We start from the raw sequence: 27,987 nt of genomic DNA, 5'->3' as shown, positions 1-27,987 counted from the left end.
ATGAATGTAGGTTTTGTGAATACATCCTCTGATAAAAAAAAAATTGGGAATTGCTGAATGAATTACCATATTTAAAAAGAGAAGTCAAACATATTGAGGTAGACTAATTAAATCAATTTAACATTTTTCTAATGCAAAATGGCTGAGTCAAAAGGCCAAATATCTGTTAATAACAGTAGTATATAGTACAGGGTATGGTATGGAGCAATTCACAGTATTAAAACAAATGGCCGTAGCACAGTTGGAGCTCACAAACAAAGAAAAGATATACTACAATTTGTAGTTAGGACAGCAGACTATTTGTATCGGACACTGGCGTATTCAGTGGACTCGCACTCATCAACCCACACTCTGTCAGGGCCAGCAGGGAAGATAATGTCAGCTTAGATCACATCGTCTGCATTCATAACCTAAAAACACACAGACACACACAATCATTACCTTTGAAAATGGCCAAAAGCACAAAAGATTTTACTTTATTTGTGAGAGAATTGACTTACATTGTTGGTACTGGCCGTGTTACAAGACTCATCTGGCACCTGGCTGCCTAAATAAACATAGGAATGCACAAATTCATGTTTTACTACAATTGTGTTCAAATAGAGTCAAAGTCACGCCCTTCTACTTCCGGCCAAAATAGGAACGAGAGTCAATGGAGAGATAATGATTATTTTTTTATCCCGTTTGAATTGAGCCATTGATTACAAATATAATGTTCGTCAATTCAAAAGATGATTTTTCTACTGAAGAAAGTTTCAGTTTATTGTTAAACTGTTGAAGTATAAGACTGTGAAAATATCTAATTAGAAAGACTACACACTTCAGTGTTGCATGGATGACGTCTCGCTGAAGCTACGATGTCTGCGTGTATCGTACCGGGGATGTAACGTTACTCTAATGAGCAGCGGATCTTGCTTGTTCTTTTTCTTATCTGCTGAAAACACTTCACTGGATAAAACCCATCAGGTAAGATAACGTTACATGTGTTGTTAAACAGAGCTAAGCTAGCTAGCTAGCGAGCAAGTTGAGCATCAAGCTAGGTGACGTAAATTGTGTGAGACGAGAGATGTACAGTAGTTCACTGAGCGGTTTCACACAAAACTAAGGGGTCATATGACAAACCAACGGCTAACTGAGACTTTCTTTTGTTGAAAAATGATCTTTTAAATTGACGAACATTTTATGTGTAATCCATGCTCAATTCAAAAATCAAAAAATAATTTGCCTCTCCCCGTTCACTACCATTCATCTTTTTTTCCTTCCTCTCCTTTTTTTAAACTAGGAGAAACAGCTAGCTTGGTTCTGTCAAAAGGTTACAAAATCAATCTACCAGCATCTCTAAAGCTCAGGAATGTATGTGTAATATTTAATTTATTCATTTATTAGATAATAATTAGCTAATCGTCACCTGGCTCCAGCTTCAAATATAACAGACAATCTTCAATTTCTCTTGGTAAGAAAGTGAATAAGTGTGTTCAAAATGTCAAACTATTGTTTTAATATTTAAATTGGAATGAACTGGAAACTATTCAGTTTTGGCAACTCAATACGCAAATTGTGCTTTCCACTATAATCCAAATAATGTAGCTAGACCCTGAGTGTATCGTAGATTTATGACAAAATAATTAGCTGGCATATTATTAAAGTGTTTGCCTTTTTGCTGTCTTGGAGGGGTTATTAATTTACATATATATGTTTATTAGTTATTGAGCAAATATTTAGAAAAAAAAGTAAATTTGTAGGCTATATGAGTAACAAAGATGGTCTCTATATACTGTACCTTGATTTTCGGGTTCTAGGTCTATGATGAATCCTCTTCCCCTCCCTTTAAGAGCTACAAAGAAAATAGCATTTGTTATTATTACTTTTTTGAATCCAACACCTAGGAGTCTACTGGTTAGGATGAATCATACAGACCTGGGACTCTGACCCGCAACTCCACTGAAGTCTGGACTTGTTCACCTACAGTCGCCTGGCTCCTAAACTTCTTGTTTTCAGGTCTTTGAAGGGTGAGAGTCAGAGTTATAGCACACAAAGACTCCTGTTTTATCTGATGTTGTGAGTCCTCGTGTATCTCAGTGCCGGCTTCATCCACCCACGTCAGGTTGACCTGGTGGAGCTGTGCTCTGCAAAATGCACTGCAGTGACACGGTTTTGCCAGGCATGAGCTTTAACTCTGGGCTGGCTGAAAGAAAAACAAAAAAGCATTTGTTTTATTTATTGTATTCCTTTACAGCACAGATTTCTCTTCATCAGCTTTCTCGTTAGAAGGTGAAATCCATTCGGTATCAACCCACAGCAGTAAGACTCTAATCTTGACAGTACTCACTATTGTGATGAGAGAAGACATCTGGCCTTTGTTGGCAGCGATGACGTCCAACATCTTCCGCTGTGAGATCTTTGATTTGCAGAGTGCATTTCGAGTCCTCATTCACTGATGTAGCTGTCTGGATCTCTCCATTACTGACTATGGCAATGTAATCACTTGTTTGGCTTGTGCTGAGCTGCCGTACATGAAAGCAGACTAAATCTTCCCCACATGGAAATGTGATAGAATAAGCCCGTTGGGCAAATATCAGACCATCTTCTCCATTTACACCTGGTGAAAGAAGATAAACCGGGTCAGATTTTCTATTAGATGTTTGCGATAAGATTATAAAACTATCACAAGATAAGATTGTGTCAATGTTTCAGTAACCTGGTGTGATGAAATATAACAATAGCAGCCTCATCCCAATGTGAACAACTCCAGCCATCCTTGTGTGCAAATGTGTTCGCTGTGAAAAGGCACACTGGAGGTTCTCTGTTTTTACCCTGAACATTAGTCAACAGGAATGTCACTTCCTGCATTTGCCATCATCTTTAACCTGCTGGTGTGGAAAACCTTAACAGCTACTGGTCTGACTGTAGTTCTGAGTACAAGAACATTTATACAAACAACAGAGCTTTTTTAAGTCAGAGTTCAGTTGGCTCACTGGGGAAAACAGGTCAACAGTAAAGAGGAATAGGAAAGACTACCAAGCAAAAAAGAACTTGACATTTTCAGAAACTATACTATATTTCCACATAAGAAAAAGAAAACTAAAATCAAAAATACAGAACCTTTTTAACAGTGCTGATTTCCTCTTTTGTTTTCAGACAATTTGTAAAGAGGTTTATTGATGAGGACAGATTGTTTTCTCTCCTGTGAGTAGAGATGACCTTACAAAAGATAAATGGATAAAGGAGGATTTTAGTGAATAGCAGATTCCAATAGCAGATGTGCAATCTTGTGTGGGATGTGAATTTTAATTTAACAGATTTTTTCTTATGTACATTTAATAATAAATAACAAAAAAAACTATTAAAGGTGCAATATGTAATATTGTATGTAATACTGGCAGCTAGCGGTTAAAATAGTTACTGCACTACCAATTCAAAACACTGGAGAGTCGTCTCCCCCGCCCCCTCCTGCCCAGACTCGAAAGTCACGGGGGTTGCCAGGCTGAGACCGCAGCATTCACAACAACGTTGCCAGACGCTTTTCTCACATAGCCAGACGTTACTCCACAGCACAGCCGAGTAGCTAACGGTAGATGCTGGCTATATTGACAGTCATAAAAGCCTGTGCTCACGCGGAGCTCTGTAACCAACTGACAGACACACTTTTTCGGCTTAAAATTACAGTATGAACCGCTAAAAACACAACAACCTCACTGTCCTCTCCACACGCCAGTCAGGCACACTTCCTCGGCTTAGAATTACAATACGAAACGCTAAAAATACCACTACCTTGTGACGGAACACACTTCATTGGCTTAGAATTACGGCAACAATCGCTAAACACACTGCAAACTCACAGTCCTCTTTCCGATTTACAGCCCCCCTCTCGTGGTTTAAAATAACTCACCGTTGTCGGCTCCAGCCGCTGAACTACACGTTGTAAACAGCCGTGACCTGCTTGCCTGGTCCTCCCGGTAACGTTAGCAGTTAGCAGGGTTAGCATGGCGGCGTTAGCCAGGACCAGTCGGGATCACTTTACTGGCTGTCTCAATTGTTTTTGCGAGTAACCAACTCGGGTACTCTAGCTATATAATTCAATGTGAGTACACAAATGTTGAAATGACAAAATATGCCCATCCCTAGTAGCTGTGATAAATTAGCCTGAAGCTAATGCTTACCTGTTCAGGAGAAAATAAGCCAACTCTGCGTCCTTTTGGGATCTAAGCTGTCTCCATCTTTCAAATACATCTCCAATATTTACCAGGGGGTTGTTACGTCTCTGGTCACGCAACTGTTAGAAACATGCTGTTTTCTTTTTTTGATGACATATAGAATCTATCTCCGTTGATCCTGTTCGTTTGTTTGCTGCTTTCATGGCTGTACTACCGTTACAGCTGTAGTGCGCTGGGTTTACGTTTTTACAGGTATATCTGGCAACCCGGCCTGGCTGTCAAACTGGGCCGTTGATAACAACACACAGATCAAAACATAAACACCGTCACAGAATGTAAATTTCAAAAAGAAAAAATACTGACATTAGCATTGTTGTCAGAAAAGATAGTATTTCAGTTTAACATGTTTCCTTAATATCTGATGAGGCATTAAGGTCATTTTTGGATTGATTACAGTACAAATATTACATATTGGACCTTTAAGAGACACATTTTAAGCGTCGGTCCACTCAGTTCTGCACCTTTAACCCCAATACAATAGAGGTTAACCTTTGTTTGTGGTGGTCATACCCAGTGGTTACATTGGCTTTTGTAGGGAGGGGGAGCCCTTATTTACGGAGAATGGTTGTCATTCAAAATCGTGCCATAAAATGACTTAATGTGTTTTTACACCAAATGGGCTCTTTTTTGAGTATTAATGTGTAAGGTAGGGTTGATAAGTTATTCAAACAAAGTCAAATACTTCACAATTCACTTACTTTATTAATTTTTTTTTTAACCTTTTATAGGCTAATGTTAACAGGCAGGCAATGGATTTCACCCTTGGAAAATGTATGAAATTGAACATGTTTGAAAATATTGGTTGGCAAATATGTAAACATCTTTTTAAACAAGAAAATTATGTTGATTTAAGAGAATCAGAAACCACTATTATAGCCTTTTTAACAGTGATTGGCTGGCCCAGCTTGTTAATAGCCAGTGTATGTTCATTTTAGCTTCCAGTTTGTTAGATGGCACCAACATTTGGTCTAATAATAACTGGCCTGGCAACTCAAAGGCCAAAGTTTTGCTTCCAGATTTGTTTGGTGACTTATGATGTGGGGGTCTGGGGGTCCTCCCCCAGAATGTTTTTAGCATTAAACACTTCATTTTCTGCATTTTGGTGAATTTTTATGCACCTATTTATAATATATATATATATAATATATAATTTATAATGGTATGACTCATACCATTATACAATTGAAAAACTCAACAGTAGACCTCACTCACTACAGATTCCCCTTCTTTCTTTTAATTTGTATAACCCATAGACTGCATATTAATGGCCAGCGCATGTGTGACGTCACCCGTCGTCGAGTTTGCAGTTACCGGCCGTTACGGACACAGCCCTCCTGGTTGCGGATGTGACGATTTTAGACGAGAGGGAGGAGTGAGGGAGGAGCGGTTTAGCTCTACGTTACGTTACACACTTTCACTGGCAATCACATCATAGCCATGCCCTAAAACACCTCCTGCTTTATCGGCGATTTTAAAATCAATGAGACCATAATTCAAAAAAAAATAACATCATTCTGTATTGCAGAAGACTTAAAACTAGCGATTGAGACCATAAACTCATTATGAAAATGTTTACTGACGTAATAAATAAAATGAGAAGTGGGTCACTTTCTTATAGAAGTATACAGAAACCAAACTCATTTTGTAACCGCACGTGTCGCCCCCCCGCTGGAATTCAGATAGAATGCAGGTCCAACCGGATGCGTTGCCCATTAATATTAACGGTCTATGGTATGACCTGACCCTTTAAGATGTGGTTGCAGTTACCGCTGCTCATCAGCAGATGGAGCTCTGGCTGAAACTCCAGCGTTGCTCCTGTTGTGACAATATTTCCCAGTGCCTTTTCTCTGAAGAAGTGATGTGTGCAGCTCTCTGTCATTCTGCCTTTCTCATTTAAACTAGAAGCTACGGTGGAGGTTGATTGGAGGTTGATTCCACCCTTTTCTAGTCTACTATCTTGGAAAGCTCTTCAAAGACACCCTGCTTTCAGCAGGCAATATATTTGAAAATGCAATCTTCACTTCATAGTGCCAAGTGGCCCCTGCACCTAATGTTTGCATCAGTCCCTTGTGTAGCAGGACACAATAACATTATCAGTTAATGCTGATTATGATAGAAAAGAGATACAATAGATAAGAGAATAGATACAAAATCTTTTCCACAGGGAGGGGCCCATGAATGTCATAATTTGTCAATTATGGGAAATGTCATAACCTACAAGAACAGTATTTTTTTGTGAACATGGAATGCTGTGTTTATCCAGTGTAGAGGGGTTTACAAAAAAGCTGCTGAATAATTTTTTATTTTGCCATTTGTACAGATCATCAGTGACAAATCTAGACAAATAGGTTAGGTCATGATTATGTTAAAAAAATATGTCTCAGTTTTTCAGTTAAAATCTCTTCAGTGTAACAGCCACCTCAAACTGATGAAAGAGACTTTAAAAACTGCGTAAACTCAGACATTCAGGGAACCACACAACTACCTCAGACTGAAAAATATATGTACTGTATATATCTTTACATGACAACAGAATCTCACATTAACACAGTTATATCCTGTACATATAGCATCTTTCACATCAGCTGGACTACATGCTAGCTGTCAAATGGCAATCACCAAAAGTTTCAGATGTAATCTACCTTACAGTCAGAGAGGTAACTGTCACCGTTCAAGAGGTGGAATAATTGAGTAAACACAAGCAACTTCTACAGACATACTGTACCAAATATCCCTTTGCACTTTCATTTCTCATCATCACCCACCATCAACCAGAATACAGCCTTGGAAATGTACAGGTTTTTCAGCAGCATTGAACAATTCAAACTAGTGACATTTAAATTTAAAACATGATTCCAAGAAATCATTTTATCCCTCAAGTCTGAGTTTTAGTCCAAACACCTGCGAGTGAATACAGCTGTGTTACATTCAACATACGGAAGGTTTAAGTGCATCTGTGACTTTCTGCTCTCCAACAGCCTGTCATAGTCTTCATAAACTGTAGCTTGATTTGTTGCCAGGTTTACAACTTCAGACAAGATCTCAGAAAAGCATTCAGGGGAACGGGTTGTCAGTAGTACGGACGGTTTACGGCTGATGGGAACTGACTAGGATTGGGCATCGAGGATCGGGTCCAACTTGGAATGGTTTAAAAAATTACGATTCCAACAGAAATTGTTTTTTTTTTTCTCTCCTTTTTCTTTTTAAATTGAAATCGTTTGGAAAATTTGGTTTTGAATCTGATCATCTAGAGTTGGGCGATATGGAGAAAATCAAATATCACAATATTTTTGACCAAATACCTCAATATCAATACTGCAACAATATTGTAATGTTGACTATTGGTGCTTTCACTAAATATTTACACAATGAGATTTTTTATAAATAATCATCAGTAATGTGGATATAATGACTAAGTGGGTAAACACATAACGGAACAGTCTTTTAAGTTCAGAAAAGTACATCACTTTACTGTAATGCAGCCTTTAAAACCAGGAAAAAACAACACTAATGCCATAATACGATATCCAAAATCTAAGACGATATCTAGTCTCATATCACAATATTGATAAAATATTGATATATTGCCCAGCTCTATGATCATCAGTCCCAAATTTAACATGCACAATTTTTGGTTCCTGTAGCGGCCACTGTACTTGCAGGCGCTTGTTATAAGTAAGCTGCGCTCTAGTGTGGCTTTACTTTACGTTGAAAAAGCCCAGTCAAACCGTAAGTCACCATTGAATCAAAATAAAATTTTCCTCTCATCTGTGAAATAAGCAACTCCACCCATAGATATAGAACAAGACTCCACCCCTCAAAGAATCGGAATCGATGAGAACCGGAATCAAATGGAAGAATCGGAATCAGAATTGTTCAAATCAAATGGATGCCCAACTCTAGAACTGACGCATTAGCCTTTTTGTAGGGGAGTAACTTTGATTGGTTTACAGCAAGATATTCAACATTCAGGCATAAAATATAGGAAGAAAAAAAAAATCTGATACTGAGCACAAACATGCAGAAAGCAGACAATTCCCACTCATTAACAAAAAACTGATTATGTTTCTGCTGCAGCTCCTCCGTCTGAAACGCTCGGTCTGATAAACCTGTTTGAGTCATGATTCACTCAGATCTTTCACCAGAGTCTTTAAATTGAAATTTAAATGAATTGCGAGTCTCTACTATCATTAACTCTGATCAGTTGAGTCCTACTACAATTCAATCTAAAATGATAACAGCACCACACACAAACCTCTTGCAACATTAGCTACTACTAGGGTTGCAAAGGGGTGGAAATTTTCTGGTAAATTAGCTGGGGAATTTTGGAAACCTTCCAATTTGGAAACTTTCATGGGAATTAACAGGAATTAAAAAGGGAATAAACTGCATATTTTTAATATTGCTTTCTATGGAAAGTTTAGCTGGGGAATTTTGGAAACATTCCAATTTTGATTTACTATGGTTAGTGGGCTATACAATTAATAATAGCAATGGGTTATGTATTAGTCCTGTTATAGATTAACAGTATTATAACAAGCAATATTCAAAATATCCAGTTTATTCCCATGGAACGTTTCAAACTTTGAAAATTCCCAGAATTTTGCAACCCTAGCTACTACTAGTCCTAGCCAAAAGCTTTATGACTTACAATTTCGTAGGCAACGACAACTCCACAAGTCAACTCAAGTGACTGAGTGAGCAGAGAGACAGTCCAAGACAGGTTATAGGAACTTCCCGACCTGCAGACTCAGAGCCGGAAACATTGCAAGCTCGCAGACCATGGGACTAACTCAAGAACTCATGAGTCTTCGATGACTAGCGAGTTGTTGATGATTCGTGAGTTTTCGCGCAAGTCAGTCAATCGCACAAATCAGCTGGCTATAAGTGGATCTGTAGCAGACGAGTGAGTGAATTCTCTCCTCGAGCTGAGGGTTTTTGAAAACCACAACAAAACCAATTCTTTCACTTCTGAAATAACATACAATGTTCTGCACATAGCCTAGCTAGGCCTACTGTAGGTTTTGATGTATAAATGTAGTATGTTTAAATGCAATTAGATCGAGCAGACAGTCAGACACATTGCAAAATAGCAATACTGACAAGTGACTCGCACAACCCGGATCAGTTTAGTGAGTGACTCAGAATAACCTGAATCCTTAAAAGGAATCAAGCTTGCCAGGCCTACAGTCTGAGCTACAGTCTGCTCTGATTGGTCAGCTGGCCCACTCTGTTGTTATTGGTCAACCAAATTCAAAACAAGCCACTGAGTGGGCTGTGCTTGCTCAGGCAGCACCTATGGGCAGCAAATATGATAAACTGGGCTGGCATTCTCAATTAGTGGCATCACTAATTAAAGACTTCCAAACAGAAATGTGGGTAAGGCGTATCTAGGCAGTTAAAAAAAAAAGTGCTGTCTGTGGGAGAGAAAAAGGAATGAGGGCCATCCTAAATGCTGACCCTCCCAGTTTTAACTTTTTCTAAAACTTTAAAGAGAGACCACCTAGCATGCATTTCTGACCCTACAATAATCATATAATGTGCAGTTTTAAAAGCTATTTTAAAACTAAAATTTACAAAAATAGTGGAACTAGTGTGGTGCCACACCCACACGTAGCGCCATGTTCCACTTCTGGATCAGGCCTTTATTACAGTAGTACAGTTACAATGATAACACTTCACATTATTTGGTAAAAAAACACAACATGCTAAACAGACCAAACAAGACCTAACACCACCTACCATCCTGATTCACACGCAGACCCACTACACATTCAGACCCGGAAGAGCCCTTTAGACCAGTGGATTTCTGTACTGACATGTGCTGCATGGAGTAATAGTGCTTTAGTTAGGATTAGATTATAGCTGCAATATGTTATTTGGTTAGAAAGCAGACACAAATGATAAGTTCTTTGTACTTATCAAATGCTACATTCCATCGCCCTCTTGCTTGGCTCCTCAGAGGATACAGTTCAGCTACAAACAGGTGCTTCAGCTTCCTTAAACAAAATAAAAAAATTCATATTATAAGGCAGGGAAATGTCTCCAATTGACATTTAAAAACAGAACTAAAACCAATGATATATACAGGTGCAGCGAAACACTGCACATTTCAAGACAGATATCAACCTTCAGTGTCTACACTGTACACACCATGTAGCCACACCCTTAGTTTTGTGGCTCAGTAACAAGTCATAATCAGTGTCACACAAGATCATTCTCACAGAAAAACTTTCATGAATCTCATAGCTCCATTTTCTCCATCTTATCATAGGTAACACCATCCCCTTGTACAAGTCTGCATCTTCAGTGGCAAACCTAAAACTTAAATTATAGCTAAAAATAAATATAGTTGCCTTTGTGACATGAAAGTAAAAACACGTGTTTATATAAACCAGGTTTTTTTTCTTCTCGAAATGGGGGGTCTGGTGTGAGACTGAGTCAGACATTTATAAAGTGTTTGTATGTTTATATAATCCATGGTCCTGTAAAGTGCCCAGGTTGAGACCTCTGTGCTGTCACAGGCTGGAGGGTTGGGCCTGCTGCTTTATCTGTGTGTGGTGGCTTGGCTGAGCCTGCTCACAGTCTTTAGGCCCCTCCTCCACCCCCCGGGCGTACATGAGGATAAGGGTGACGGTAGCAAAGGTAGTTGCATTCACAGGGAACGCCCGTAGCAGCGTGGAGGTGAGGCCTCGTGTGAACACCATGTAGCCCTCTCTCCTGATACTCTGTCGCACACAGTCAGCGATGCCGCTGTACTGGTTGACTCCACCCACCCCGTCTGCCTGCAGCCGCGATTTGATCACATCCACAGGGTAGGTGGAAAGCCAGGAGGCAATGCCAGCCATGCCCCCTGCAAACAGCAGTTTGGGGATCATGTAGCGGTCATCCGGCTCACAGCCAAGGCTGCGTGTCATTACATCATAGGCCAGGAAATACACTCCAAAGCCAGGTGTCTCACGGATTAATGTCGTGACCATGCCTCTGTTTACGCCCCGCAGACCCTCCCGATTGTAGATGCGTGCCAAGCAGTCCAGGGAATTCTTGTACAACTTCCTAGAAGACTTCTTCTCCCCAGTACCCTGCATTTGCATGCGGGTTTTAGCCAGCTCCATAGGGCAGCAGATGACACACTGGATGGCACCTGCTGCTGCACCAGCAAGGAACTGGTTCATGGGGGTGTCCTGTCCCAGGAACCGCATGGTGTTTCCCTGAACACCAAACACTATAGCATTGATGAATGTAAGGCCCATCATGGGGGATCCGATGCCTTTGTACAAACCAAATACCTGTGAAGAGGGTCAGAATCATCACATTAAACAAAATGTTTTCACACATCACTATAATCTAGCTGCCGTTAGCTAGTTAGCTCAGTTAGCTGTACAGCTGGAACATTAACCAAAATGAGTACACTTCCTTCTGCACGGTGATACGGTTGGTGGGTCTAATTCGGTAGAAAGAAAAAAGTCCCTACATGAATCTGCTCACAACCAGGTCTTTAAATTGTGATCTGTCCCTTTAAGGTATTCCATTCAGTGTTAAGACTCTATCAGGTCAGTCTGACCTCACTGACTTAACTGTAGACCATAACAGCCGAGGTGGCTGGACCTTACTAATAGGTTCTGACAAACATAACTTGCATAGATGTCATCGTGAACAGCAGGCTCACAGCTTTACAGCCCAGGAAGGTAGATGATACATAGCAACAAACCCCCTGAAGAAATAAAAACATGTATTTTAATAAACTCTATAGACTGGAAAACCTTCACATACGTCAGAGCCAAGCTAGCAAAGCAAACATAGTCACTTATCAGTAATATTACTGCTTGCATATATTAGCATTAGACTTGTATGGGAAATAAATCCACGTACCGTCTCCTGCCGTATGATGGACTGGAAACAGTGATAGGTCCCACGGTACAGAGGCTTGTCAACACTCTGGACCTGCAGTCTCACCTGGGAAAGAAGACACTCTTCAGTGATTAGATAAACCACTTTCTCTACTGACATAGCAAGAAATTAGCAATGAGCTTACAGGGTTTCCCGCAGAAAATGTGTTAGTTAAGGTGCGGGTAGGGATTGCCATCAGACCGGGGGTGGGTACCGAAATTTGGCACTGTTTGATTTAAACTGAATCCGTCCTCGGTAGTACCGATATTATTTTGAATTTTTAATGCGTTCTGCAAAGTCACGTTGTTTTTTTTTTTACAACCTAGTTAAGGCGGTAGGCCCGGCTGCCTAAGCTGCAAAGTGCTGCGGGAAACCCTGGCATAGTTCAATTCAGTTAGCCATCTACAATGTCCAGTGACAACATGGCAACTACATATGCTGAAAACACACAGAGATATCTCTTTAACAGTTAATAAATAGTTTGTTTTTAAGTTTGTTGGTATATTTAAACAAGGTGCATTTAAACAGAAGATTACATAAAAAGGTCTAAAAAGTTATTATAAATAAATAAAATAAATTACATTGTGCCTTAAAAATTGCCCACCTTAACTGTGTCAAATGGGTGTCCAACCAAGACACCAGCAGCACCTGGAGACAAAGGAAACAACCATTGAAAAACAACCATTGATAATCTATCACTTGATCTTTCTTGATGAGTATTGTTCTGTAATAAAGGTGTTTTTTGTATTATATAAATCATATATAGCATTTATGTATCAAATGTAATCAAGTAATTTGATTTTAGTATATGAGAGTATGACACTTCCGTTCAACTCATTTTAACCTCTCATAAACCCTCCAAACTTCATAATTATAAGAATAGACAATACTACCCAGTGTTATCTTAATCATAACATAAACAGACTGTGTGCCCTTGTCCTTAAGGTTTTTCAGACATCTGTGCAAACATTAAAATTGGTTGTTTCACCTCTGTTACTGAGATCTAATGGTTACTGAAATGCTAACTCTGCCTTCTAAACACAGCAAAACATTCTTGCTGGCCTCCCAGCGTTTGTCTCCGTTCTGTACAGTTATGACCAATACAGTCAAAACCTCTGCTGAGTCTTCATTATCCAGACAGTTACTGTACACATTTTTCTGATAAGAAGAAATCTGGACCCACTAACACATCAGGCCTATTTAACCAGTTTTTGGGCTATTTGAGCAGGGTAATGCTGCCTTTTTCGAGCCTGAGCCAGCTCACTAGGCATCATTACCCTCTAAAACTTCCCAAGCGGGCCTGTGAAAGTTACATAACCTAGCCTTGTGCAACACATGCCCACGGTCTAATGCCAGTTTGTGCTTCTCACCTCAGTCAATGTGAAGCATGATAAGAAATCCACGACAGACCACAAACAACATTAAGGGTCCTATTTTAAAAGGTATAGTGGAGGATTTTCTTTTTCCGGGTGGATCATCAAGACTTTTGGTCCTCCTAGTTGTCAATCATTCTGGTGATATGTTTACGTAAGGCCGTCGTACGTGCACGTCCCTAGCTTTCAGGTGTATATGTGTGGTGAGCTTGAGCTACGGTTTCAGCCATTCATTGAAGCTTTTGGGAGAATATTTCACACGCTGGCGTGCGCTAAAAGCACAGGTTGGGCTTCCCACTGATGCCTCAGTCGTTAAGTTTCTACTCCACAGGTAAAGTTTGGCATGCTATTTGGAGAAATCTATTTAAAATCACTGCTAGAAAAAGTTGATGTAAGCTATGATTAGCGATGCTAGCCCTGGCACAAGTCACGCACCGCGCACACACGGTAAACATCTCAATTTGTGAAAAAGTGCAAATCTTCTTTTGGAAAGTAGGCTTGTTTGAGCCATGCCGACAGCAACTTGAGCGTTGCGCATGTGCATTTTTTTCAAAAAGTACAGAGGGCGGTTCTTTTCTAAAATTCGTGAAAATCCTCCACTATACCTTTAACGATCTGACACGTAAGTATCAAACGTGAAACGCAAGTAGCTTTGTGGGCGGATCTTGGGCGCTGTTGCTATTATATCGGCGGGATAAATGAGTCTTGCGCCCGACGCAAATCTTAAATGGGTTGGTCTGAAGTAACTAGGTGTGGTTTGGGTGTAACGTGAAAATAACCAATCAGAGGGTCATCCCACATTCCCTTTAAGAGCAGGTGCGCTTGTTCCATGGCGGATTGCTATTATAACGGCGGATTTGCCTGGGGCACGCCAGCGGGAGCTATCCGAGATGCGGCAAAGTAATAAACGAGTGGTGATGTTGCTGCGGCCTCTCGGGCGCATCTTCCCAAGTCTGGAGAGGATTGCTGCAGCCATGGAGCGTGGGCCAAATGCAAGACCTGCACCTGTTGTGCCCCTCTCTCCTCCCCCCCCACTCTATCTCCGTCCACCCGCTCCACCAGGAGTGCATTGAGTGTCCAATCCCACCGTAGTTCAACATCACATCTCCTTAAGTCCTCTAATATTTCCTCATTTATGTCATCAACACATCCATGATTCATGGAAATGTGTAAAACGTCTATCAGCAGCGATCGTTAGAAAGCACGTCCAAGAATAGCACGGACACGCGCTTCACAAAGCGAGTGGGCACACGTGCCACTCAGAGAAAAAGGGAGAAAGAAAAAAGAGACAGGCTGTCCGGAGGACCCGGTTGAGATGGCATGTGTGCATCCTTGAGAACTGTAAGTCGTATAACTTATGTTGTCAGTTCATTTAAGCCTGTATTAGTCTATAGTTCTTGCACATTTTTAGTTTCACCTTCACCTGCTAGCTAAATTGCACATGGCTGTTGATTCTATACAACGCCCTTGATATCATATCATGGCATAGTAGGCTAAACCGTGATTATTTCATACATTCATGTCCCGAAACATATTGGGGGAAATTCATTTAACATAATTTACAGCCAAATAACAATTAAAAGTATGTTATTTGAACATTTATAACCTAACCTGGCACTGCCTCCGTTTTGGTGTCTGCTGCGGTGCGCAGCGCTGTTCAGACCGTGCGCCGCTGCCCTTTTTTTCCTTCATAAACTCCGCTGTCAGCTACTTTGCCAGTTGCTGCATGAACTTCCTCCAGGACATTTTACAGCTGGTGCACTCCTTGGAGAGGATGTGTGCAATGATTCCAGCCAGTTGTAGCATGTACAGTGGGGGAAATAATTATTTGACCCCTTGCTGATTTTGCAGGTTTGCCCACTTACAAAGAATGCAAAAATCTACAATTGTAATCATATGTACATTCTAACAGTGAAAGACAGAATCCCAAAGAAAATTCCAGAAAATCACATCATATGAATTTATTAAAATTGATAACCATCTGATGAGGAAAAACAAGTATTTGACCCCCTGGACAAACAGCAAGTATTCTGGCTCCTACAAGCTAGTTAGTCTTTCTTTAAGACACAGCCCCAATCCGAACCAATTATCTACATCAAATACACCTGCCTCACCTCGTTACCTGTATAAAAGACACCTGTCAACACCCAAACAACCAGCATCCAACATCACCACCATGGGCAAGACCAAAGAGCTTTCTCGGACATCAGGGACAAGATTGTTGATCTGCACAAGGCTGGGATGGGCTACAAGAGAATCGGAAAGCAACTTGGAGAGAAAAGATCAACTGTCGGTGCAGTTATCAGGAAATGGAAGAAGCACCACACCACCGCCAACCTTCCTCGGTCTGGGCCTCCACACAAGATCTTGCCTCGTGGGGTGTCCCTGATCATGCGAACGGTGAGGAATCATCCCAAAACCACAAGGGGGGAACTGATGAATCAACTGAAGGCAGCTGGGACCACAGTTACAAAAGAAACGCCGTCATGGATTGAAATCCTGCAGCGCACGCAAGGACCCCCTGCTCAAGAAGAAACATGTACAGGCCCGCATGAAGTTCGCCATTCACCACCTGGACGACTCAGAAGAGGCCTGGAAGAAGGTGATGTGGTCAGATGAGACCAAAATAGAACTTTTTGGCCTCAACTCAACTCGTCGTGTTTGGAGGGCAAAGAACACCGAGTACAACCCAAAGAACACCATCCCCACCATCAAGCATGGTGGTGGCAACATCATGCTTTGGGGGTGCTTTTCAGCCAAGGGGACGGGACAACTCCATCATATTGAGGGGAGGATGGACGGGGCCATGTATCGTGGAATTCTGGACCGACATCTCCTTCCCTCAGTGAGAGAGCTAAAGATGGGTCGAGGATGGGTGTTTCAGCACGACAACGACCCTAAGCACACCGCCAAAGCAACAAAATAGTGGCTGAAGAAGAAGCACATCAAGGTTCTGGAGTGGCCTAGCCAGTCTCCAGACCTGAATCCGATTGAAAATCTTTGGAGGGAGCTTAAAATTCGAGTTGCCAGGCGACAACCTCGGAACCTGAATGATTTGGAGGCTGTCTGCAGGGAGGAGTGGGCCAACATCCCTGCCGAAATGTGCACAAACCTTGTCACCAACTATAAAAACCGTTTGACATCTGTGCTGGCCAATAATGGCTTTTCTACAAAATATTAACATGCTGTTTGTCCAGGGGGTCAAATACTTGTTATTCCTCATCAGATGGTTATCAATTTTAATAAATTCATATTATGTGATTTTCTGGAATTTTCTTTGGGATTCTGTCTTTCACTGTTAGAATGTACATATGATTAAAATTGTAGATTTTTGCATTCTTTGTAAGTGGGCAAACCTGCAAAATCAGCAAGGGGTCAAATACTTATTTCCCCCACTGTATAAAGTTATACACGTACGAACACGTAGACAGCTACCAGCCATCTACGTGCACCGCGCCGTTGACAGAGTGAGCGGCTGGTGCTTTTCTTCCGATTCAGTACCGAGTCCATCCACGCCGTAGCCTACGTTTCCAACTCTGGCTTTGCCTGCGGCCCATCGGTGATACCCACACTTGTTACTCGAGAGTTACATTTCTCTGACAGAGACTATGGTTATTACTAAGCAACCAAGATGCATCTTCAACCACGCAAAAGATTAAAAACAAAACCACGAAAAAATGGGTAAAATAGGTAAAAGTGATTGTATTTTCTTTGCCTTTTGTGTAATGTATATAAAAACTATTTTAAATAAAAATACAGACTCTTTTAGGAAAAGTCAGGTACTAGCGGGATTGTATTTATTTTATTTAGTAAAGTTATAACACATAAATTTCAAAACGGTCCTGGCCATTCTAGTGCTAAAGAACAGGCCACAGGGGGACCATCTAGCAGCATGTAGGCTACTCAGCATTAATGGGCCACCTCTTTCTGAATTCCCCTATAGCCGAGCCTTGGAGATATTTTTGCAAAAGCCAAGAAAAATCAAATGCACACAGCAAGGCTGCAAACTTTGCCACTGAGGCAAATATGCAATTAGTTTCAATATGAATGGTTTCATACTATAGCCTACTTTGGGTTTTGGTTTCCCTATCAAGAACTTCTTGTAAAATTCATTTAGTAGACCTACAGTTCCTCAAAAATACAGTTCAATCAAAACGAAATGAAAATATGCCTCATGTGTGAATAAATATATTTGTCTGTGTCGCAGCGAAGTGTAAGTTCCGTTTAATACATAAAACATTTGGCAGCAGGGCACAGGACTGAGGGGGGGGGTGCGACAGATCTGTCCCCACTGCTAAAAAAAATCCTAAAGGAAACACTGGGTTGTTAGATCATTGCGAGCAATGTTGCCAAATGAGTATGACAGCTTTATGACAGTATTGGATTTTTAAATGATTGTGATATTATCAGCATATTTTCCAAAAGATGTACTATATCATGATATATATCAATATTGTGACATGAAATGACATATACTGCAGATGACTTTATCCATACATTACACCCCAGGAGGTTAATAACCTCTAAATGTTCATAACATTTAATGCTGCAACTAATTTTATTACTGGCTGATCTAATCAGTATTATTTTGAATGAATCATTTAGTCAATACAAAAAAACTGTGAAATGCCCATCCCAAGTTGGTAAACAGTTTTTTTGTAATTTTTATGTTTTTAATTTATTGTTGATTGTTTTGTTTAAACAAAAATATTCCAGATGTCAATTTAAGAATTACGTTTTAAAAGGAACACGCCGACTTATTGGGACTTTAGCTTATTCACCGTAACCCCAAGCGTTAGATAAGTCCATACATACCGTTCTCATCTCCGTGCGTGCTGTAACGCTGTCTGACGGCTCCGCCGGTAACTTAGCCTAGCACAGATCCTGCAGGTGAATGGTTCCAATAATCCTACTGCTCCAAATTGTGACAAAAGTGACAAAATAACGCCAACATGTTCCTATTTACATGTTGTGATTTGTAGAGTCACAGCGTGTACAAAAAACAACGTAACACGAGACACAGCCATCTTCTAACCGTAAACAAACCGGGAACTATATTCTCAGACAGGCTTGCTGCAAAGCAAATCACTCCGCCCAAGTACTATATTCTTCCGCCTGAGAATATAGTTCCCGTTTTGTTTAGGGTTAGAAGTAGGACTGCCACCTCTTAGTCGATTAGTCGACTAATCGGTTGTTTTGGTCTTAGTCAACTAAGATTTCTTTAGTCGATTAGTCATTTTTTATGCTTAATTACTTATTTCCAAGAAACCTCTGAGCACATTTATGGTAAACACAAGATTTAAAGTGGTGTTTTTGCAGGATTAATTGTGGAGAAACTCAGTTTTACAGATGGTTAATTAACTACATTTATATTGTGCTTTTCTAGTCTTAACCACCTCTCAAAGCGCACAGCTCTGTCAATTAAATCAACTAATCGATTAGTCGACAAAATCGTATAAGTGTTAGTCGACTAAGAATATCTTTAGTCGAGGACAGCCCTAGTTAGAAGATGGCTGTGTCTCATGTTACGTTGTTTTTTTGTACACGCTGTGACTCTACAAATCACAACATGTAAATAGGAACATGTTGGCATTATTTTGTCACTTAGGATTACTGGAACCATTCACCTGCATTTTCTGTGCTGGCCTAATGCCGCTGGAGCCATCAGACAGCATTACAGCACGCACGGAGATGAGAAGGGTATGTATTGACTTGTCTAACTCTAGGGGTTACGGTGAATACGCTAAATTCCCAATAAGTCGGCGTGTTCCTTTAAGGTTGAAAACATAATGATAAAAGTCCTAATGATATTAATAAAAAGTATTGGGAAAAAATAGACCTGATGTCTGATGGCCCACCTGTGTCACCACAGTAAACAAACCACAGCTTATCTGTCATAAGCACCTGCTTTGTCACCTGACCCATTTGTAAAAAGAGCCAACCAGGAATGAGTCTCAGCTGTAAGCCCAGAAAAGAACACAAGCAGTGTGTTTGACACAATGACGAGCGGTCATTGACCTCAATGCACTTGTATGATCTAAGGAAAAACAAGCAGACCAGGGTGTTGCATCATAGTTGTTATAAAATCTTCTGTGTGTCACCGTCACCGCCCAACTCAAAATGCCTCAGCATGCAGGTATGAATGTAAACTTCACTTGTTTCAAAAACGATCCCCCTGTTAGCTAACTGGGTTTTGAGCTAAGCACAAACTAGGCCATCTAGCTTTCCATTTGGCTGTACTTGGTTCCCTGACATTCTACCACACTGAGAGGGTGGGAAACCACATGGTCTGCCATGTGTTAAGAAAATAAAGCATACGATTGGTCTGTGAAGGGATGTGTTCTGATTCATGTTTTCTGTGTATGGTGTGTGGAAACTTTAAACTGCCAAGCCAACCCATCTTAAAAGCTCAGGTTGCACTTGTGTAGTGTTTGCATGGTTTCAACTTTAAGGCTTGTACAAGTTACACCAGGGAGACATGCAGAAGGTTGGAGCACCCTTAATTAGCAAAACAAAGTCTTTTCCACGTAGACCTTGTGAAATGCTGTACATTGGACATACAAGAGACCTGTTAGATTCAATAAATTTCGAATTCTGTATTTGAAAGTTAACATATAGTTTAACCTAAACTTCTGTGTTAAGTTTTTTAAACAATCACAAAAATTACTGGAGGGAAAATAATATGATAAAAGGAAGTAAGCGTTTCACAATATGGAACTTCACATTATCGTTTGCACTATTTGACCCAGTAGCTAACGCAGAACTTTACACTCAAAAGTCAAAGTTTGCCACCCGATCAAATGCAATCAGCGGAATACGTTTACTTTGGTGTGCCGACCTGCGGTGGAATTTCGAAAATGCACTTGTAATATTGTGATAGAGTTGCATCACATTAGTAAAGGGGATTTAGAAGAGAAACAGAGGGACATTATACCACAACTAGGTCATGCTATGTCTCAAACCAAGGTGTCTCTTTGTCATCTTTACTAATCTAATAAATCACAAGATAAAGTGGCTATATTACTAAACACAAGTGCATCTGACTGACTTACCTCCGATGCATCCAGCAACGAAGTCCATCGCCGCTCTTCAACGTCACCTAGCTGCAGAAGGACTAAATATTACGTTTACGTTAACTACTAACTGAAAAGCACTCAACGATTCTATGAAACGTATTTTTCTTTCCAAAACTGTTTACTTCGTTGTGCAATTTACAGTATCCGTTCCTCTCCGTTTAATCTCGCTAATGGACTAAAGTTGATTCACACTTGCGGTTTAGCACCGGGTTCAGTTACAGTTAGCGTCTAGCTATGTTAGCTGGCACTGGCTAGCTAGCTAGCTAGCTAGTTCCGAGTCGTCCTCTAAGACCTGACAGGACACAATAATTGTATTTTATTTTGTACTATTATTTAGCTTGCTCTATATTTATCCTAACAAAACTCTCCTATTGACCGACACGACCTCAATGTACCGCTGTGGCGTTTATTGTCAATGCGGACAACCTCTGTGCTGCCTGTATCGAGGAGGTTTATTCTGTACCACGCAAGCTAGCATCGCAGGTAACTGTAGGAGGCGGGAATTACCGGCTTTGGGTAGAGTTTCTATCCAATACAAGTGAAGAGATAACGCCAACACCCCGCGTCAGACCAAATCCGCATCATTCATTGGCTACATACCGCAAGGGCTCCCTGTGTTGAAATGCGTCACAAGTGCTGTGTGATGTTTTGCTTTTGAGTCTCGTTTCAGTGGATGAAGGCAGTTTCATCATTTCACTTCATAGAGCCACGCGGTCCCGATCAGCTGCCCTCATTGTTGCTGTTGAATTCTGTTTAGGATTGTTTTCTCCCTAATGCATCCTACAAATACTAAATGATTCACTGTGGCATTCTGTTTTTATGTACAGTGAACATTTATTTACAGGTTCTCCATTCATCCCAAGTTCTTTCCTCTTAACTTCCACTAAAAGCATATCTAGTGTCTCTAGCTGATTGGACTGTTCAGCCAAAACGATCAACAAAATTTAGTCACAAATTTAAGATACAATGATTTAATCTGTCTGTTTCACTTAACAGATACAGCAAAAACTCCATCTTTATTTTACCTGTTAATGAGCTCATTATGCCAATTACACAAATTGCCCAACATGGAACTTTTAGCAACCAAGTTGAATTGCAAGACAGAAAAACGTTTAAATCTATAAATATTTGGACAGAAAGTAGTGTTTGGGTTGACTACACCTTTTTTAAACTATAAGTAGGCTACTTGGACAGAAAGTAGTATCTGTGTGGAATAAACCTTTCCAAACTGTAATTAAGTACTTGTACTTAAGTAGTATTTTTGGGATAAACCTTTACAATTATAGGTACAGGTTACTAAGACAGAAAGTAGTATTTGGGTAGAATAAGTCTTTAAAACCTTTGTGGTCAGTCAATTCGATAACTGTGGCGCTGTAGTGAAAATCTAGGATCCTAGAAATGCGGTCTTTAGCGACGGTAAATCTTTCGGCTATCTTCGGGTAAAGTCGGGACAAATGTTTTCAGTCGACGCTGTTTGGATCGTAGTGTGTCACGGTCGGTCACGCCTCTGCTACACTCGTCATGTAACAGCGTACAGTCACTACACTCAAGGTTATGCTGATGTTATGCAGCTGGTACAATGGGCTCTTATCGACATCTGACAAGTATATGTTGGTCCGTCGCCATCTGACAGGATGCATATCGCTGATTTTGTGTCTGGATCGTTTGCAGGTATAGCTACGCTAGTCCAGAAAACATCAGCATGAGCTGGATGTTTGCTACATCGCTAGCTTACGTTACTGTATTAGCATGGTGCGATAACCATTAGAAGGCGGTTAGATTAAACGCTGACGGTAATGTCTTGTAAAACTGTTTTTGCCTGTCCTCTTATGCGTGGCATATGTGTAACGTTACACGGCAAATTTAAATCTGAAGAATTTCAGGAGAAGTAGAAGCAGTAACGTTAAACTAAACTGACATAACGGTACTGTAGGTAGTCTGTGATCATTTCATTGACATTGAGAGAACAGAAATAATAATGGTTACATCTTACATTACTTAGCTCAAAATCAAGTCTTAAAATGTCTTATTTTTTCGAGTCAAGGCATACATTTTTAAATATGTAAAACAAATAAGCAACATACCATCACGTTTGACCTTCCTGTCAGCTGCACTTTATTATTAAAGGGATGCATTTCACGCCCTTTGATGCTCTCTTTTCTGGGGGAATTACTGGAATTGTTGGGTCTTTGTATATTATAGAGTGTGGTCTAGACCTACTCTATCTGTAAATTTTCTTGAGATAACTCTTGCTATGATTTGATACTATAAATAAAATTGAATTGAAATTGAATTGAATTTTCTCTGGAAACACACAGGGGCATGTGGAGTTGCAGTGGGCTATCCTCTGGATACTGTCAAGGTACACTAAGTTGCATGTATCTGTAATATGATATCAAGATGGCTATGTAACAAATGGATGCCATTTTTACATCATATTCTTTATCTTTCTAGGTCCGGATCCAAACCCAGACACAGTTCACTGGGTTATGGCAGTGTGCAGTGTTGACCTTTTCAAAAGAAGGGGTAGGTGGCACTGATGTAGACTACATGGTGGTACCACGTTTTATTTTTAGTGTGCCTGCTACAATATGTTCTCAAATGATTTTGAAAAGTTGTTGAGAGGCAACAACACTCATTGGGTGGTTTGTTATTAATCTCTCGTCGTGTCATCTTTCATTTGTGCCATCAGGTGCATGGCTTCTTCAAAGGAATGTCCTTACCCCTCACCACAATCTCTATGACTTCCTCTGTGGTGTTTGGCACATACAGGAACTGTCTGCAATGTCTGAGCCAGGCGCGAGGAGCTGGTGGTGGTCCCAACACTAAACTAGAAGTCTTTCTGTCTGGCTTGGCGGCAGGTATAGCTCAGGTAACAGATACAGTCTCACAAACCCTCTGAAAAATTGTTGAATCGTGTGCCTCAATAATGTGTTTAATTTCACCTGCAGTTTACACTGTAAAGGGTAATGCAATGCATGGTTTACATCCACGTGTATATTTGGCACCTAAAGCACCCACAAAAAATACCTTTTCCCTCGTACCCCCAGATGTGTATAGCCTTGCAGATAGTTTTATTTTCCCAGGTTTTGAGATATCTGCTGTTGCGTCTCTCCTCATCTGCCTCCAACAGACGTCAGTGATGTCTCCAGGTGACATAGTGAAAGTACGTCTGCAGTGTCAGACAGAGTCCAAGCGAGGAGAAACCAACATGCTCAAACCCAAGTACCGTGGTCCAGTTCACTGTCTGATGAGCATTATCAAAGACGAGGGGTTCATGGGGCTCTACAGAGGAGCGCTCCCGCTAATGCTTAGAGACGGGCCATCATTCGCCACATACTTCCTGACTTACACAATCATCTGCGAATTGCTGACAGACAGCGGCAAGAAAAGACCAGGTGAGTTAAGTCTACTCCGCCTTTATTTACATATACATATATATATATATATATATATATATCCATATCCCTCGGATCACCCATCAAGGGGGATGCTCACCGGAATGCTTACTGTCAAATACACTGCCAAGGTCAAGGACATTCTCTTAGTACGCGCTTGCACTTAAGGGTCCTGTGTTCCCTGAAAACTGTATGCTGATCTCTATCAGCACTGTAAAATTATCTTCATGCATGTTTCAATATTTGTTTAGTTACAGCCTGGAGTAATTTGAGGAATAAGTAAAATTACACATCAAAATCAACATTCATAGTTATAAAATATCTGTTAAACGTGTGACGTCATATGTGATTATTGAATTTCTCAGTCACAGCTCTTTTTGGTGTTTATCTGCCTCAGTCATCATTTTGTATTACAATTTAAATTGAAAGTGTTGCATGAGCTGTAAACTAGCTCATATCCTTGAGGTTAACATAACCATTGCTTCCAAAGAGGAACACTACCAAGGCCAAAAAGTACTTCCTTAAACTCTTTCCCCTTTATGTTACAAAGTCCTTGAGGATTAAAAAGACAAGTTAAAAATGTAAATGTCTGTGTTCCCTTTTAACGTCAGTGTCTTTTCATCTCCTCCAGGTTGGGGTGGTGTGATGCTGGCCGGTGGAATAGGAGGAATGGTAGGTTGGACTATAGGAACACCCATGGACTTCATCAAAGCCCGTCTGCAGATGGACGGAGTGCAGCAGACGAAGCGATACAAGGGCTTCTTTCACTGCATCTCTGAGATAGCGAGGGTGGAGGGAGCAGGGGTGTTCTTCAAGAGCTGGGGCATCAACTGTCTGCGTGCATTCCCCGTCAACATGGTGGTGTTTGTTACATACGAGGTTCTCAACGGTTTCCTCAGAGCCGACAGTGTTGACCCTCCTCGTCTAGGGTTCGAATAGCAGCGACTGACTCCATTCTAAATCCCTCTCATTAATTATGTTTAATGCTGGTGTTTTACATACATGATGGCAAAGACATTTGCCATTTGAAAATGTCTGTTGCATTGCAATATTTTCATGGAATGATTGTCCACAGCCATCCTTTGAGCTGTCACTTATATGTGTAACATTCAGTTAGGTAGGGTAATGTATCCTAATATGCTCAGGGGGTAATTTGACAGTAATAGGCACTGTTGGTACCATAGAATGAACCAGCAAACTTCTGACCACTAGATGCATGACAGGTGAAGTTTTACAACAGAAGAGCAGTGCACCAAGAAACCTCAACAGGTTTAAGACTGCAACACAAAATAAGGTATAATAGACTGTATTCAAGAGCATTTAAGGGCTTGAGTTTAGAATTTACAAATGAGCCGCAGCACGCACAACTGACAGTATGATACCCGTCCTGTTCCTCGCTCAACCATGACTCATTTCCAGCTCACTAGCTAAATGGCTAGATAATCTAAATAAAACACAATGTGCCGATATTATAAACCTTGATGAACTGGATTGATGAGATTATTCTATAAATAGAAGTATTAAAAGAAACCGTAGACCCAGCATAATCAGTAAATGGTTTTATATCACTATTACACACTACAAACGTAAATGCTGTTATTGTTGGAATCCTCAAAGCAAATTGTCTGTAATCAGAAGATGGAGACACCTCATCAACTTCTTTGTTTTACTCCATCTTCCTCTCAAACATGTAGACAGGTGCAGATCTACCGGGGTGGCATAGGGTGGCAAGTGCCACCCTAAAAGAAAGCCTTACCCCCCTAGTTGGCAGCAACAAATTAAAAGTTATGGCCAATTTGACAGTTTACGAGCACAAATGTCCAATGTCCGACTGCAGTCAGTCAAAAACAGTTTGCTTCCCCTCTCGCACATCTGCCACTCATCACCTGTGTCTTACCTTAATGCCTTTCCTGTGATAAAGCCCCTTACGTACTTCTAGTTCCTATTAAGTGAGATCACATTGTATGGTCACTTATTCCTAATATGAACGGTTTCACATGAAACCTCAAATGCAAGACATTGATTGCATGAGATTAAGTTTGTCTGTATGAGTTTGCAAATGGCAGCCTGTGCCCTTTTGTAGTGTGTACATACTATTTCTGATCAAACTGTAATAACTGTGATTGAATTTAGTATATATACATCTGTCATATGTTGCCACCCCTCAAAAAATCCTGCCCCCCTCTCGCCACCCCATAAATATTTTTCTAGATCCGCCCCTGCATGTAGAATTGTTTTTACCCAAAATCCAACACGCATATTTGAATTACTACTGTCTACTACTGCTACTGACGTGTAGACATTTTAAGGGCATAGGGTTTGGCATCAGAGTGGGGGACACAGTGAAATCAGCGTTCCTTTAACCGGAGGAAAAATGTAAATTATATTTTGTGTAATTTATTTATATGATTATCATGAAAATTGTGCCTTCCATAATAAAGGTATCTAAATCTCTTGAATCTCTGTTTTATTACAGAACAAATGCTACTAACCAATCGAGTCACACAGCTTAGAATAGAGAGGAAAAAAGCTAGGAAAGATAAATCATTTAAACAAGCTGACACTAATATTTACTCGTCGAAAATTAATTATTGTATCAAGAGCACTCTCTTTTACGTCCTTAGCCATGGTTAATATAAAATACTAGCATATTTGAAAGATTTTATTATAAATACACCTGTAAATGAAAATTAATGCAGGAGTAAGGAAGTAAGCAAGTGACTACAAGTTGCAGTTTTTGGACCAAAGGGGCACAAAACCAAATGAATGTATATATGAATATGATGTGTGTGTGCTGTAACATGATGTTAATCATAATGATAAAGTGCCAGTTGAGGGGACATGGGACTCAGATATACACACATACATAATCTACATAGCTAGAATCTGTTCCGTGGGGTTTTACCACCATCTAGTGTATGAGTTGGACAGCATCTTGGTAATGTCATCCACATCGGTGTCTGCAAAAGTAGCCAAAATGCACAGGCTTTGCTTCCCCAAAAAAAAGGCCATGTTCATGTATTTTTCCATTTAAAATAAACAAATGAATCGTGCTCTTGAGCTACCTGATCATAATGAACTCAAACGTATGCAATATGATGTGTATATAATCTCATTGTATTACTTTCTCTTTTTTTTTTCAAGGAATCAAAAATATATGTCGTTAAAATGTAATCTTACGTCAGCCATTATTTTAAAGATGAGAAAAATATTTACTGCAGCCTATAATCTTGTGAAGTATTCAGATCCTTTACTTAAGTAAAAGTACAAATAACACACTGTGAAAATACCCCACTACAAGTTTAAGCCCTGCATTCAAAACCTCAAGTAAAAGTCTAAAGTATTATCAGCAAAATTTAAGTATCAAAAGTAAAAGTACACATTGTGCTATAAAATGTTCCCTGTCAATGTTTTCCCTATTACATATGCTGTTTTTTGAGGAATGTGACTGCTGGATTCATGTGTATGTTGCATTTAGCTGCTGTAGATGTTTAAGGTTGTGCTCATTTTAACTCCTTCATATACTGTTAGGTAGTTTAATCTACAGCAAGGCATCATATTCTATAAGATCATCATATGTTTGTAGTGTTGCTGTCCTGTGAGAGCCACATACAGTATCTCTAAAAGTCAACTTTTCATGGTCAGAACGCTTTCTTCAACTATATGACAATGCATTTTCCAGCTGATTCACAAGGGTTTTTAAAGACTTTGTTTAGCTTAAAAAGTAGGAGAATTTTCTCAACACAAAGGAACACTTCATCCTTTAGTTATAACACAAACAGTTAAAATGAACACATCTTGGGGGTTTCTTTGCTGGACAGGAAGGGAATGAAAAACTGTAATCTGTAAAGAGCTGTCAGAGAAATGTAGACAGTTGAGTAAAAAGTTCTATGTTTGCGTCTGAAATGGAGTGGAGTACAAGTATAAAGTTAGTTACTTTGCACTGATGGACACCCCAATAGATTGCTTAAATTCTAGGTGAGTAGTTCATGAATATATTAATAACATTTTAATTTCTGAGTTTAAAGGAATGCGC

At 40.2% G+C, this 27,987-nt stretch overlaps 2 protein-coding genes across 5 annotated transcripts; one reads left to right on the top strand and one right to left on the bottom strand.

The window, feature by feature from the left end:
* Positions 1-21,192, bottom strand: slc25a29 (solute carrier family 25 member 29). Of its 4 annotated transcripts, none has more exons than XR_003694896.1 (10): positions 21,154-21,192; positions 20,530-20,580; positions 12,709-12,752; positions 12,087-12,170; positions 8,866-11,503; positions 2,330-2,599; positions 1,918-2,185; positions 1,781-1,834; positions 501-547; positions 1-410 (listed from the first exon to the last, which is right to left on the bottom strand). XR_003694896.1 is itself a non-coding variant. In XM_028605630.1 (4 exons), the coding sequence occupies exons 1-4, from the start codon at positions 20,555-20,557 to the stop codon at positions 10,733-10,735; spliced, it is 927 nt and encodes a 308-aa protein (XP_028461431.1). In that variant the 5' UTR covers positions 20,558-21,048; the 3' UTR covers positions 8,623-10,732. The 4 variants fall into 4 exon arrangements, 1 of the variants encoding a protein (XP_028461431.1); XR_003694897.1 differs by lacking the exon at positions 21,154-21,192 and adding an exon at positions 21,061-21,102; XR_003694895.1 differs by lacking the exon at positions 21,154-21,192 and adding an exon at positions 20,676-21,048.
* An 848-nt stretch (positions 21,193-22,040) lies between these two features.
* On the top strand, positions 22,041-26,372 carry slc25a47a (solute carrier family 25 member 47a). The gene is made up of 6 exons (XM_028605503.1): positions 22,041-22,224; positions 22,872-22,915; positions 23,008-23,079; positions 23,246-23,425; positions 23,687-23,951; positions 24,583-26,372. The coding sequence occupies exons 1-6, from the start codon at positions 22,188-22,190 to the stop codon at positions 24,888-24,890; spliced, it is 906 nt and encodes a 301-aa protein (XP_028461304.1). The 5' UTR covers positions 22,041-22,187; the 3' UTR covers positions 24,891-26,372.
* The last annotated feature ends 1,615 nt before the right edge of the window (positions 26,373-27,987 follow it).

This window comes from Perca flavescens, chromosome 18 (assembly GCF_004354835.1).
Source record: "Perca flavescens isolate YP-PL-M2 chromosome 18, PFLA_1.0, whole genome shotgun sequence".
Taxonomy (NCBI): Eukaryota; Metazoa; Chordata; class Actinopteri; order Perciformes; family Percidae; genus Perca; species Perca flavescens.
This window is presented reverse-complemented; position numbering and strand designations above follow the sequence as displayed.